General features: G+C 41.8%; 1 protein-coding gene across 4 annotated transcripts in view; it reads left to right on the forward strand.

Moving 5' to 3' along the window:
* The window catches only part of TRIM33 (tripartite motif containing 33), a 116,838-nt gene that overhangs the window by 44,329 nt on the left and 56,780 nt on the right, over positions 1-15,729 (forward strand). For all 4 annotated transcript variants that reach the window (XM_075853819.1, XM_075853821.1, XM_075853820.1 and 1 more), the window contains exons 4-5: positions 2,878-3,010; positions 13,407-13,523. In XM_075853819.1, the coding sequence (XP_075709934.1) occupies positions 2,878-3,010; positions 13,407-13,523 (250 nt within the window). The remainder of the gene's footprint in view (positions 1-2,877; positions 3,011-13,406; positions 13,524-15,729) is intronic.

Consider the following 15,729-nt stretch of genomic DNA (forward strand, 5'->3'; position numbering starts at 1 on the left):
TTTTTTGTTTTTTTTAGACTGTTATTAAAAATAATGTAGAGGCTTCTGTGTGCGCCTTGTATATTCCTATTTTAGTTGATGTGCCATTTAGTTGTCGGCCATCTTGTTTCCTTCCCCTCTGATATGGTTCCCCTAATGCAGAATACATTTCCCATGATGCCTCTGGCTTTGCAGAGGCAGAGAGGGGGGGGGGGGGGGGTGGGCAGTCTTCTAACACTTCACTTGCTTTGCTGTAAGCCGCACTGTCCTGGTGTCTACATACCAGAGCTTAGTTTATTTTGGTGGTCAGACTGAGATCACATGACACAGCTGCCCATAATGAAAGGGTACAAATACGAGGATAATCTGGGAAGAAACAAATGACGCTGCTAGAATATTTTTGGTGAGTTGGCATGATATATGCAGAAAAGACAAAAAAACTTGCTGGAGTGCTTGTTTAAGGTAGGAGAAAGCTACATGGATAGCATTGTTTCCTTGAGGTATTGTGCGGACCCCTTCTTTATTTTCACCTGATCCGTTTGACAAGTTTTTGTCTTAATGTTTTTTGTTTTTTTTTTAATTTCTTTTTTTTTTTTTTTTAAAGGTCTTTATACCGGTCATTTTTGAATGATAATAGAAATATAGTAATATTTATATTTTTAGTAATTGTATAATAAATTTTTTACCCTGTTATCAGGCTAAATTTAATGTGTATCTTAGGCTCTATTCACATCTGCGTCGGAGGCTCAGTCATATTTGACGGACAAAATATCACAGCATGAACCCACGAAAATCAATGGGTTAGGTCGGGCGCCTAATCTTAAAATTCTGACCGCTGACTGTCCCGTCGTGTGATTGCTGAGCAACAGTAAATGTGATTGGTCAGAGCTCTGGCTGAAGCTCCAGCCTTTTGACGCTTCTAGGCAGCACACCCCTTAGACCACATACTTTCCTGGGTAGAATAACTACTGGTGACCACATAGATTGTGACTATTACATGTACAGAGAGAGTGATCGATGATACAGGAAGTCAATAACCGCTGGGGAGGCGGTCATCAGGGCGGATTTCATTGGAGAGTTGCAAGACATATTCGTGTTAGATTATAGTGTCTTTTGCAAAAAGATGTTCACATGAGCCCATTAATATTGTGTTCTTAGTATTTCTTATCACCCCTACCCATGGCTGCAGTTACCGCAATAAGGGTCAGTTACATACGTTGTGTAAATACTGCGGTTTTTCCGCAACTGAATACATTGTGGAAAATCCGCAGCAAATACAGTAACGGCAACGTGGATGAGATAAAACAAATCTCATCCGCACACTGCATAAATACGGAGCGGAAAGACCGCTCAGCAGTTGACTGGCGGTGCAGAATTATATTCCGCAGCATATCAATTGGATTTGCTTCAGCGCTTCTTATTTGTTGCAGGTTTTCCCTATTTGTTGCGGGTGGTAAATTCCTCAACAAATAGCAGTTGCGTTTTTTGCGGCAGGTTCGCAGCGATTTCGACGCAAAAAACGCAGCTTGGGAAAAAAAAAACCCTCATACTTACGAAGTCTGTATTCCTCCCTCCAGCGCGGTCTCCTGGGATGACGTTTCATCCCGTGTGACTGCTGTAGCGGCGGTCACATGGGATGAAACATCATCCCAGGATGTCGGCCTAGATGACTGTGGTGCAGTTTTTCACCCGGAACGTCCGCTGCAGAAAACTGCAGCACTTTCCGGCCTCCTGGGATGACTCTTCATCCCATGTGACCTCCGCTGCAGCCAATGACTGGCTGCAGCGGTCTCCTGGGAATGAAACGTCATCCTAGCAGGCCGGCAAGTGCTGCAGTTTTCTGCAGCGGACGTTCCGGGTGAAAAACTGCACCACAGTTTGTGGTTTTTCGCCCGGAATTCTCTGCGGTGCACAGGGCGGATACGCTGCGTATCCGCCCTGTGTGAACTCCGCCTTACAGTATGAAAATTCTTATTGAGACCATTGGTGAATGCACTTTAAAACAATAGCGTCCTCACTAGGATTACGTTGGGTCACGCTAGATTTGAGCAATTAGTGTTGTTGCCATTATTGAATATCCCCTTGCACGATGGATGAGCATGTGATTTATGCAAAGCATACAGTTCTCTCAGGGCCCTCTGTCTCTCTCTGTAACTTAGAGCAAAGTCGTTGGGATTTCGAGGACATGCAATAAGGCTACATTCACAGTGAAAAACGGCCGTGCGACGTCCGTTTTCGTAAGGACCGTCGCACAGCTGTTTTCAGAACAATAGAGTTCTATGGGTGCATTTACACAGCCGTTTTTTTAACGCCCCATGAAAACTGGCTGTCAAAAAATAGGATATGGGGTGCTATCTACAGGGGGTGGTGTAATTTACGGGGGTGCTTTCTACAGGGGAGGTGGTGCTATTTACGTGGGCACTGTGGCGCTATATGGGGCTGTGACATTCTACAGGGGACACTGTTGCGCTATCAACATGGGCAGTGTGACACTGAGGGCATTGGCACTTTATATGTGGGCACTGTGGCACTATCTACAGGGTAATTGCAGCACTATCTACATGGGAACTGTGGTGTTTCCAGGGGATTTGGATAACAAAACCAATAAATTAAATCCATCCTTTTTTTTTCTATTTTTTTTTTAATGCCCATGAAGAATGGATGACAAACGGACTGACGGACTGGAAATGGATGAATATTTGGAGACACACTGATGCACAATGGCCATGAAAAACTGACAGTTGGTCAGTTTTTAATGGCCATTTTTTTCGCTGTCGTGAATATAGCCTTAATGTGTTTGTCCATGTCAATTTTGTATAAACAAATATATATTTATTTGTGTTAGATAAATTGCCATTTCAGTAAAACATTTATATGCAAAATGTTACTTTTCTCTAGACTCTGTGGGAGCTTCAGGGCAGCGACCAGTTTTCTGCCCCGTCCATAAACAGGAGCATCTCAAATTGTTCTGTGAAACTTGTGATAGACTAACCTGTCGTGACTGCCAACTTCTCGAGCATAAGGAGCACAGGTAATCTATTCCTTCTACAGCAGTTTAAATGAAGCAATCCTAAAATATTGATGCCTACCGTTTAAAATTTGAAGCAGACATTGTTGGATTCTTGTTATTCATTGTTTTATTTTATCATAAATTCTACACATATGTAAGCACGTAGGAAACATATGCGTTGTCAAATATGAATAGATGTTCAGTAAATGTTGTCTCCTTTTAATGCTTAGGCTAGCCATAAACAGTATTTCAGCTGAAGACACCAATATATAATGTTCATAGTGGCAGCCCAAAAGGCAGGAGGATAAAAGATAGATAGAGAGAGAGACCCAGACGCTGCATCAGCTTCTAGTTAGTATTATGTCTCACCCCAGTGCTGGTTTCACATCTACACTGCTCATTTCTGTTCTATAATCTCTTCCATTCTTCTGCTGTTTCTGAGAATGTGCTACAAAGGGATTGGGGCCGTACATTCGTGTCTGCAATGATGGCAGATCTGATATCAGTTTGACTCCACCCTCTACCTCAGGGAGAAATGAAAATAAGTGAGTCTGCAGAGAGGAAAACTGCTTAGAAAGGCTATATACATGTCATATAATGGCCGGAAATAGTTTTATTCCTCATGTACTCATGCATAAAACACCTGAAAGTTTAGGAACACTTGAAAGGCTATGTACAGTTTTGAAGGCAGGTTTTTTTATATATATCAGTTTTATTTAACCCCTTAGTGACCACCAATACGCCTTTTCACGTGAGTCACTAAGGGGCCTTAGGCTAGGCTGACGCCTTTTCACGTGAGCCTAGTCTTAAGTCCTGCACGGGTTTCCCGTGCAGGCTGGAGCCGGGGCTCTGCTGTCTGATGACAGCTGAGCTCCTGCTCCAACGCCCGCGATCGAAGTAAACTTCGATCGCGGCCGTTTAACCCATTAAATGCCGCCGTCAATAGCGACCGCGGCATTTAACTTTGTTTACAGAGGGAGTGAGCTCCTTCTGTCACCCATCGGCGGGCCGCGAATGCAATCGCGGGTCTCCGATGGGTTGTCATGGCAGCCGGGGGCTTGATAAAATCCCCCAGGTCTGCCATGGACATATGCCTGTTAGGACGCGCCTCCGGCGCATCCTAACAGATTGCCAGTCAGATTTACACTGACAGGCAATAATGCTCTGGTATACGAAGTATACCAGAGCATTATAGCAGCGATCTGAAGATCGCACAGTAAAGTCCCCTAGTGGGACTAGTGAAATAAATAATACATGTGAAATAAAGATTAATAATAAGTTACAGTAAAAAAATCCATTTTTTTCCATAAAAAGTGTTTTTATTTAGTAAAAGTGTAAAAAAAATAATAAAAGTACACATATATGGTATCGCCGTGACCGTAATGACTCCATTAATAAAGTTAATATGTAATTTAAACCGCAAGGTGAATACCGTCCAAAAAACAATGGCGAAATTAAAAAATTTTCCCATTGCCCCCCAAAAAAGTCATAATAAAAATGAATCAATAAGTCCCATGCACCCCAAAACAGTATCAATCAAAACTACGTCTCGTCCCGCAGAAAACAAGCCCAAAAAATCACTACATTGATGGAAAAATAAAAAAGTTACGGCTCTTGGAAAGCGACGATGCAAAAACAAATGATTTTAGTTCCAAAGTGTATTTATTGTGCAAAAATCGTAAAACATAAAAAACCTCTACATATGTGGTATCGCCGTAATCGTACCGACCAATAGAATAAAGGTAACATGTTATTTACGTCGCACAGTGAACGGCGTCAATTTAAAAACGCATGGAACAATGCCTGAATTTCAGTTTTTTTTATAATCCCCCCCCCCCCCCCAAAAAAAAAGTTAATAAAAGTTAATAAAAAAATTATATGTACCCAAAAATGGTGCTATTAAAAAGTACAACTAATCCGACAAAAAACAAGTCCTCATACAGCTATGTAGACGAAAAATGGCCACTAAGGGGTTAATTTTGAATTACTTTTTAATTATTTAAAAAATAAATAAAAAAATCACATTTCTTTTTGAGAGACAGCTTCTATGTATCCTCACTGCTTAGGTGATCCAGTTAATAGCGGGATCACACGCAGGACCAGCATTCACAGAAGCAAGTCAGTCCTGCAGATCTGACGGATTCAACTTTTAATGGCAAGTTACAGCTTCTATGTAATCAGGATACATAGAAGCTGTATCTCAAAAAGTAAAAACATCAAATCCAATGAAGTTGTTAATTTTGAAATAAGACATTGATTTATTGAAAAAAACAATTGCCTGAGAGAGTTTGCATAGCTTTTAAGGACCGACCTAGATTATTATTTTTTTTGTTTAATTCATTCCAAGAACCATAATTATATTTATTTTTTTCCTTTCAGTGTAGCTGTGTAAAGTCTACAGTTTGATAGTAGTACGGCAATACCACATTTCTATAGTTTTTACGTTTTAGTACATGCACAGTAAACCTGTTTTATGGAAGTCCTTTGCGTCTCCACACTCTAAGAGACATAAGTTGTTTTTTTTTTTTTGTTTTTTTTTATATATATCCATCGATGTAACCGTATGAAAGCTTGTATTTTGCAGGATGGGTTTTTTTTTATTGACTCCTTTTTATAAATTCTGTTTTTTAAGGGGGAATGGAAAAGAAATAGCAAATTTGCCATCTGGTTTTTTATTTTTTTTAAACAATATTTAATATTTAGGTTAATTTTATTAAACTTGTTACAATTGTGGCTGTACCAACAATTAATTTTAGTTTATGGAGAATTATTTTTTTAAATAAAGTGTTTTGTTTTTTTTATAAATTATTTATTTTCATCTCTGACAGTAATGGCATATCCATAGGGTATGCCATAAATATCTGATGGGTACCGGTTTCCATAGCTGGAACCCACGTCTATCTCAAGGAAAGGGTGATCCCTTGACGCAGTCCCCAACTGGTTAGCTGTTCGTTGCATCGGGTAACTCCCATGAAAGTGATGGGTGTTACTGAAACGGGTGTTACTGAAACGGGCGTTACTGAAATGCTGTCTACGTAACTCCCATTCACTTCTACGGAAGTTACGGAAGCAGCCTAGCTCAGCCAGGTTGGCACTTTCTGGAACCCTGACTACCCCTGCACTGTTTCCCTGTCCCCGCCTGAATTTGGCTGCAAGTGGCAATCTCACCAGTCAGGGATTGTGTCTGACTAGGGCAGTGCTTTTCAAAGAGTGAGGCAGACCTCAATAGTTGCCAGTTGTTGGTGAGGTGCCAGCTGGGGAGGCAGTTTTGACAGGTTTTTATATGCTGCAAAGAGATTTCTTTCGTTGTAGCAATCTGATTTAGCAACGTTACGGACACCTATTGTAATTATTTTAATGTTCTACTGAATTCTGGAGAAAAATTATAAATTCCACCAATTGTGAGGCCTAGACATCACCATGTTCTGGTGAGGGCCCAGTAGAAAAGATTCAGAAGCAATGTGCTAGGGGACTTGAAGCCGCGATGGCTTATGTAATTCTTTTGAAATATCTTAGTAGATACCGGGATTTATTCTGATTGCCAGATTTGAAGTAGGGAAGGTTGTTGTTTTTTTTTACCTAAGGTGGGAAAGCTTGGATTTTTCCTTCCTCTGGATCGACATTGCAGCATAAGCCTTACATACTATGTTACTATGTATTATTGTCAAGCAAGCTATTGGGTTATAATTCTGGCATTGCCTATTAGGCAAATTCTTATGACAGACCTGGGGGCCTATTTTAGACCTATGTTACTATGTATTATTGCCAAGCAAGCTATTAGGTCATGACTCTGGAATTGCCTATTAGGCAAATTCTTATGAAAGCCTGCCATGGCAGCAGGGGTCTATCAGCATCCCATGATTGTGTCTTGCCGATGGGCTAACCGAGGATTCCTTTGTCTAATATTTTTAATGCCGTGGTCACTATTGATCTAAGGGCTCAAACGGCAGGGATGACAGGACTCCGAAACTTTTCATAATACAGGACATATGGGTTGACTGGTGGATATTTGGCAAAATTATAGTATTCAGCAAGTCTAGTTGTTTAGTAAAAATACAATTCGATCTTTTGGCAATGGTACATTTATATGAAAATGATCATTACTGTTGAAGTCAAAGGGGTATTCAGGTAAGAAGGATTTATCCCCTCTCCACTAAACAGGTGATAAATCCTAGACTAGTGAGGGTCCACTCGGCTGTTTTTGTCAGTGCCATAGACAGTGAATGGAGCGGCTTCACACATGCCTGACCACCCACCCACCCATTCAAACACCTCCTAGCCGTGGCCTTGCGGTTGAGGACCAGGATGTCGTGATTGGTGAGGTCCCAGCACTCGGACCCCCACAGATCTAGCATTTATCACCTACCCAATGGATAGGTATCACCTGTCCATACGTGTAAACGAGCGCCGATCAACGAGACTCGTTTGCTCCATTCACAAGGAGCTAGTATGGGGATGAGTGGTCGTTACTCCGATAGCTCGTCCCCATACTTTATTATAATGTCAGCAGCACGTCTCCCTGCTTACACAGGACAATTATCGGCAACAAGCGTTCTGTGGACGATTGTGTGCCTGATAATTGGCCCATGTAAAAGGGCCTTTAAGAGGATCGGTCACTAGTTTAGTAATGCCCTATCGCCTAGCTAATGTAATAGGCGCTGTCACACTGATCATGCTAGTGAAAATTGGTTCCCAAAACGTTTATTTTAAAAGTTACGAGCTTTTTTCTAAATATGTAAATGAGCCTTTATTAGACAAGTGGGAGGTAACTGCAGCGCTTCTCCTGAGGTGGAGCTACTTCACAGCCTCTGATGCTGTCCTATCAGCATGAAGCTGCTTCACACAGTGTAAGAGACTAAAGCTGGAGGGAAGGGGGATCACTTCTAATCTAATCTTTCATATGGTACCAGGATCGCAGTTCTAGCTGTGACACAATCTGAGATGCCGCCAGTTGAATATACAGTCGGGAATGGAAGCTGTATTCTATATGATCACACTGTGTTGCTGGGCAGGGAAGGGGGAGAAGCTGTATGAGGATTGGACAGCGTCATACAGAAAACCTTACACTGCCCAGAGTGAAAAGAAAAAGTCGCTTCCTATTTGGCTATTAGATTACATTAGCATATTTAGAAAAATGCTCATAACTTTGCAAATAATAAGCGTTTAGTTTTTTTTAAACCAATTACATTGTAGTTATCAGCATCATGGCGCTTGATTTGATAGGGAATTAATAAACTGTTGACAGTCTCTTTAAAGAGGCTCTGTCACCACATTATAAGTGGCCTATCTTCTACATAATGTGATCGGCGCTGTAATGTAGATTACAGCAGTGTTTTTTTTATTTGGAAAAAACAATCAATTTTCACAGTTATGACCTATTTTAGATTTATGCTAATGACTTTCTTAATGCCCAACTGGGCGTTTTTTTTTAGCTTTTGACCTGATTGGTCAGCGTCATAGACTTCTCTTTACAACGCCCAGTTGGGTACTAATGAGCGGCGGCGCAGGCGCTGAAGACCGAGAACATGGGGGTGTCTTGTATTGCGCCTTCCATGTTCTGTCTTCAGTGTCGTCAATCGTTAGTGCAGCGCCAGCCGCATCACATCATGCTGACCGTGTGCGCTCTTGTCAGGACTCGGGAACGGCGCAATGGCTGTATCACACAGCCGCAGTCCCACTCGAAGTACATTCATGTGTTACAATGCTAAGCTGTGCGGCCGCACAGCTGAGTATCGAAATAAATGAAATAACGGTATTGAACCGTTTCAGGGTGCACGGTATCGAAACAGTGTAGAAGTTTCGATGCATCATGGATCCCTACTTCCAACCTACATATATTTGGTCTTGGTTTTTTCGGGAAACACGTTGGGCTTCCATATTTTATAAAAAAAATAGATATATTTTACTTTTTAAAAAATATAACATCCATTTTGTGCCTGCGGGCACTGCATGTTATTGCCCGTTGTGAGATGTGTGAAGCTGGAAGGAGTTGGCTCTGTACATAGCATAGCGGAAATGCTGCAGGACTGCAGCTCTGCTCCTATTCACTTGAGTAGAGGCAGAGCTGCAGCTCAACCGCTAATCTGTGGTCGGAGCCAACTGCTTCCGGCATGTACTACCGCTGTCCACTGATCCGGTAGTGGACAACCCTTTTAGAAGCAAATTGTGTAATTCATAGTTGTATAGCATACAGATTAGGATTAACACGTTGCCTCTTGTTTCAGGCAGCAATTTGTCCATATGTTTTATTCGCGGTTAGCCTTTCAGATGCCGTTAAGCTGTTGATGTATTGATATTAGTTATGCATACGTAGTTTTGACTAATAGTACCATTTGCTTTCCCAGCGCATGATGTATGGCACGTGCACTGCCTATAGCTGCAGTAATTTTTCAGCAGTGGCCGCACAATTGCTGCATTGTGCAAAGGCCGAAGTAAAGCTAGGCCAACTCTAAACAAAGTCTTGTTCACATGTCTTTTAATTAATATTCGAATAGAGGACGGAAATTAGTAAAATTATCATGCTTGGCAATTTGTAATACTCGGAATAGCGGTGACATTGCAGTAGCAATAGCTACTAGATGGAAAGAAATGTTATTGAGATCTAGTCTTTTCACAGTGGCTTGATGCTTGGCAAGTAACATTGCATTTTCCAGGTATCCTTATCCGCTCTTCCCAAAGTGCGTAGCAGATGCTATTTTTCTTGTAGAAAATATAAATTTCTATATTAAATATAACTTGGTCGGTCAGTAATCTTCATTTCTTTGACAGTTTAGTTGTTTTAGACTGCTTATTTGTCAGATGTATCTGTTAGGCCCCATGCTCATGACCGTAAAAACGCCCGTAATCACGGGCCCATAGACTTCTATTGGCCACGGGTACCTCCCCGTATGCTTACGGGAAGGTGCCTGGGCCGTTGAAAAATATAGAACCTGTCCTATTTCAGGTCGTAATTACGGCACGTGCAGGCCCATAGAAGTCTATGGGGCTCCCGTAATTACGGGTGACTACGTGTGTGCACCCGTAATTACGGGAGCGTTGCTAGGCGACGTCCGTGTATAGTCACTGTCCAGGGTGCTGAAAGAGTTAAACGATCGGCAGTAACTCTTTCAGCACCAGGGACAGTGACTGCCGACCACAAAATAGATAAAGCTGTAAAAAAAAAAAAAAAAGACGTTCGTACTTACCCAGAACTCCCTGCTTCTTCCTCCAGTCCGGCCTCCTGGGATGACGTTACAGCCCATGTGACCGCTGCAGCCAATCACTGGCTGCAGCGGTCACATGGACTGCGCGTCATCCAGGGAGGTCTGACTGGATGTCAAGAGAGGGACGCGTCACCAAGACAACGGCCGGGTAAGTATGAATTTCTTTTACTTTTATTACGGAAAGGGCTGTCCCTTCTCTCTGTCCTGCACTGATAGAGAGAAGTGCTGCCGATTAATACAGTGCAATTTTGCAGAGAAAACGGGTCCGTATATACGGGTGCAATACGTGTCAAATACGTGTGACCAAGGACCCGTATTTACGCCAGTATTTACGGGTGGGCAAAAATACGGTCATGTGCATGGGGCCTTAAAGGGGTTTTCACTGACTTTGATGTTTATGACCTATCCTTAGGATAGGTCATCAATATCAGGCCCATGGAGGTCCGACTCTCGGCATTGGACTGTTGAACTTCAACTGATTCTTTTGTTTCTTAGTAGATTGCCACTGCCAGAGAGGTCTGGCAGCGATTTTTCTCCCTATTAAAAATAGATGCACACTTGGCCAAACGCTATTGAAAGTGTATGACCAGCTTAAGAGCTCTCTCTACTGTATTAATATAAAACTTAGGGTATGTGCACACGAGAACTGGCTTTTACGTCTGAAAAGACAGATTGTTTTCAGACGTATAAGCTCCTCCTCGCATTATGCGAGGCGTCTTTGACGGCCGATCATTTGAGCTGTTCTTCATTGAATTCAATGAAGAACGGCTCAAATTAAGTTTCAAAGAAGTGTCCTGCACTTCTTTGACGAGGCAGTCCTTTTACGCGTCGTCTGTCAAACGACGACGCGTAAATGACAGGTCGTCGGCACAGTACGTCGGCAAACCCATTCAAATGAATGGGCAGATGTTTGCCGACGTATTGGAGCCGTATTTTCAGACGTAAAACGAGGCATAATACGCCTCGTTTACGTCTGAAAATAGGTCGTGTGAACCCAGCCTTACCGATCAGTAGGCGTTAGTACAGTAGTTACTGATCGGTAACTGCTATATTAACACAGTATATAGGCCTCTTTGAGACCGAACGTGAGCTCTCGCAATGACCAATGACCAGCAAGATCGCACGTTGTCAGATTGTTTTCTGCCGTGTGGAGTTGTGGTTAGTCGCAGGGCACCGAATAAGGCCTCCCCATGCACACGACCGTAGATTTCATCTGTAATTGTGGATTGTAATTATGGTCCGCAATTATGGACCCATTAATTTCTATTGACCACGGACACCTTCCCGTATATTTGCGAGGAGGTGTCCTGGCCGTCGGACATGTCTTATCTTTTGCTTTTTACGGGGACTGTGCTCCCATGCTTTGTATGGGAGCACAGGCCAAAAATGTGGATGGCAGTCCGCGGCTAGCCATGCCCGTAATCGCGGACCGTGATTACCGGCGCGCCCGTGTGCATGAGACGTAAGGGTCTGGACTGCTGTGGAGAGTCGGTATTTGCATAATGAAAGTACGTTTGGGTGCAGTCACATGTGGCGTACATGCTTTGCATTTCTTTACAATGTAAGACTATGGGAAAAATATATTCTGCAATGCGAGAAATCTGACTGAGTTGCAGAATATAGTTCTTATTGGGCATTATACAGTTTTCCGGAGCCTATTTTTACAAGGCAAATACGCCACATGCGACTGCTCAATCATACTGAAGTATTTTTGCATTTGTTTAACTTCCATGCATTTAGGAAATTATTGCTTTTTGAAGAGGCGAATGATGTTACTAATCAAACTGTTGCCCCTATGTGCAGCGATATGTACTCTTTAAAGAGGCTCTGTCACCAGATTTTGCAACCCCTATCTGCTATTGCAGCAGATAGGCGCTGCAATGTAGATTACAGTAACGTTTTTATTTTTAAAAAACGAGCATTTTTGGCCAAGTTATGACCATTTTTGTAGTTATGCAAATGAGGCTTGCAAAAGTCCAAGTGGGTGTGTTTAAAAGTAAAAGTCCAAGTGGGCGTGTATTATGTGCGTACATCGGGGCGTTTTTAATACTTTTACTAGCTGGGCGCTCTGACAAGAAGTATCATCCACTTCTCTTCAGAACGCCCAGCTTCTGGCAGTGCAGATCTGTGACGTCACTCACAGGTCCTGCATCGTGTCGGACACATTGGCACCAGAGGCTTCAGTTGATTCTGCAGCAGCCTCGGCGTTAGCAGGTAAGTCAATGTAGCTACTTACCTGCAAACGCTGATGCTGCTGCAGAATCAACTGTAGCCTCAGGTGCCGATGTGTCCTCGCTCGTCTGACACGATGCAGGACCTGTGAGTGACGTCACAGCAGTGATCTGGCAGAAGCTGGGCGTTCTGAAGAGAAGTGGATGATACTTCTTGTCAGAGCGCCCAGCTAGTAAAAGTATTAAAAACGCCCCGATGTACGCACATAATACACGCCCACTTGGACTTTTACTTTTAAACACACCCACTTGGACTTTTGCAAGCCTCATTTGCATAACTACAAAAATGGTCATAACTTGGCCAAAAATGCTCGTTTTTTAAAAATAAAAACGTTACTGTAATCTACATTGCAGCGCCTATCTGCTGCAATAGCAGATAGGGGCTGCAAAATCTGGTGATAGAGCCTCTTTAAGCTAGCGATACACTTGGTATTTTAGATGGATGTTTTCTAGACTTGTCAGTTATGGTTGGTCTGTGGAGGTTGTTGTTTTGGATGACCACTCCATAGGTTATAACGACAAATCCCTGATCGATCTCTGCGTTGATCTGTTGATCAGATCCATCAGCGTCTGTCACGCTCTTTCGTGTCATGACGTGGATAGAAATTGATAAAATTGGCTTTTACATTATGGCATTGATGGCACATGTAACTTATATGCTATTAATGTTATTGATGAGATCGCGATAGTTGATCATTCATCCTGTCATAGCAATATATCAATGTGTTTGTGTTATAGTTTGTTGTGAGCATAAAAGTAGTTTCCTCTAACCCATACAACTTGGTAATTGGAGCTGAAAAGATTTGTAGACACTGAGAATCATATTTTTCAGCCCTTTCGTATTTTGTAATGTTTGAGATTTTGATCAGCCATATATAGGAAACCATAGACTTCGTCTAGGGAAGTGTTACCAGGAAATAATATGGCCTTGTTGCTTTCTTATTGACGATTCTATTAATAAATCTGTTCTTTTTTTTTTATCAGATACCAATTTTTGGAGGAGGCCTTTCAGAACCAGAAGGGTGCTATTGAGAACCTTTTGGCCAAGCTCCTGGAAAAAAAGAATTATGTTCATTTTGCTGCTACTCAGGTTCAGAACAGGTAGCGTTAAACTGTTATTAAATTAATAGATGGAAAATGTTCTCAATATTTGCAATTTGTTTCTGAACTATTTGTCTTCATGTAAAATAAATGCAACAGCCTTTTTGTCCTTACAGTGCTTTTTATTTTGTTTTGCACCATAGTATAGAAATAAAAACAAATCTGGTTGCTTTGGGCTAAAGTCTGTTTTTTTTCTATGTTTGAATGCATTGAGACCCATAGAATACAAAGTATGTTACAACTTGCTCAAAAGCCTTCAAGGGGATGACCTTTTCATGCATGACTGTTTTTGATCATACTCCCAAAAGCCCATGTTAGACTTTTTTTTTTCGTACTATAGTAAATGCTGACTTAACTGTTTCTTTTACTGTAAAATGTCTATAAAAAAACACATACAGGTCCTTCTCAATTAATTAAAATATCATCAAATAGGTAATTTATTTAGTAATTCAAAAAGTGAAACTTCGCTATTATATAGATTCATTAGACAGTGATCTATTTTCAGCATTTTTTTTCTTTTAATGTAAAGTATGGCTAACCGGTAATGAAAACCCAAAATTTTGTGTCTCAGAAAATCAGAATGTTAAATAAGCCCAATTTCAAAAATTATCGTTCGAACCGAAATGTAGGCCCACTGAAAAGTATGTCCAGTATATGCACTCAATACTTGGTCGGGGCTCCTTTTGCATGAATTACTGCATCAATTCGGCGTGGCACTGCTGAGGTGTTATGGAAGCCCAGGTTGCTTTGATAGCGGCCTTCAGCTCGTCTGCATTGTTGGGTCCGGTGTCTCATCTTCCTCTTGACAATACCCCATAGATTCTCAGGCGAGTTTGCTGGCCAATCAAGCGCAGTGATACTGTGGTTATTAAACCAGGTATTGGTACTTTTGGCAGTGTGGGCAGGTGCCATGTCCGGCTGGAAAATGAAGTCCTCTCCATAAAGCTTGTCAGCAGAGGGAAGCATGAAGTGCTCGAAAATTTCCTGGTAAATGGCTGCGTTGACTCTGGACTTGATATAACACAATGAACCAAAACCAGCAGATGACATGGCTCCCCAAACCATCACTGACTGGAAACTTCACACTGAACCGCAAGCAACTTGGATTGACGCCACTCCCCTCTTCCTCCAGACTCTGGGACCGAGATTTCCAAATGAAATGTAAAATTGACTCATCTGAAAACAGGACTTTAGACCACTGAGCAACAGACAAGTCCTTTTTCTCCTTAGCCCAGGTAAGACACTTCTGACGTCTCAAGGAATGCGACAGTTGTAGCCCATGTCCTGGATACGTCTTTGTGTGGTGGCTCTTGAAGCACTGTCCCCAGCCGCATTGTGAATTTCCCCCAGATTCTTGAATGGCCTTTTCGTGACAATCCTTTCAAGGCTGCGGTTATCCCTGTTGCTTTTGCATCTTTTTCTACCACCATTAATCTGGAAATCAACTTTCCATTAATATGCTAGGATACAACACTCTGTGAACAGCCAGCTTCTTTAGCAATGTCATTTTGTGGCTTACCTTCCTTGTAAAGGGTGTCAATGACTGTCTTCTGGGCAACTGTCAAGTCAGCAGTCTTCCCCATGATTGTGTAGCCTACTGAACCAGACTGTTGGACCATTTAAAGGCTTAGGAAACCTTTTGAAGGTGTTTTGTGTTGATTTAGAGTGTGACACCACGAGTCTACAATCTTCAATTTCTACCCAATATTCTAATTTTCAGAGACACTAATACATTTTTTTTAGTTTTTATTAACTGTTAGCCATTATCTGCAACATTAAAGAGAACCTTTCACCTGCCCACACATGTGCAGCATGTAATATACACGGCTTCACAAACAGTCTTCACTTGAAATAATTTTTCTAACTTCCTCTGTTTACATATTGGTGCCGTTATATTCGGCGCCCGATATGTAAATAAACCCTTGAACTGTCAATGGAGAGTTTCTAACTAAATGGCAAGGGGGCGTGATATCTTCGCTCTGACACTGTCCAATCCGTTATGGACAGTGTCAGGGCGGCTTGCGCTGTGTTCCCTCCCACGAGAACATGCTGCACGTGTATGGGCAGGTGAAAGGTTCTCTTTAAAAGAAAAAAAAATGTTGGAAATAGATCACTCTGTGTGTAATGAATCTATATAATATGAGTTTCACTTTTTGAATTGCATTACTGAAATAAATTTACTTTTTGATATTCTAATTCAAATGGT

Source organism: Rhinoderma darwinii, chromosome 2 (genome assembly GCF_050947455.1).
Source record: "Rhinoderma darwinii isolate aRhiDar2 chromosome 2, aRhiDar2.hap1, whole genome shotgun sequence".
Lineage (NCBI taxonomy): Eukaryota > Metazoa > Chordata > Amphibia > Anura > Rhinodermatidae > Rhinoderma > Rhinoderma darwinii.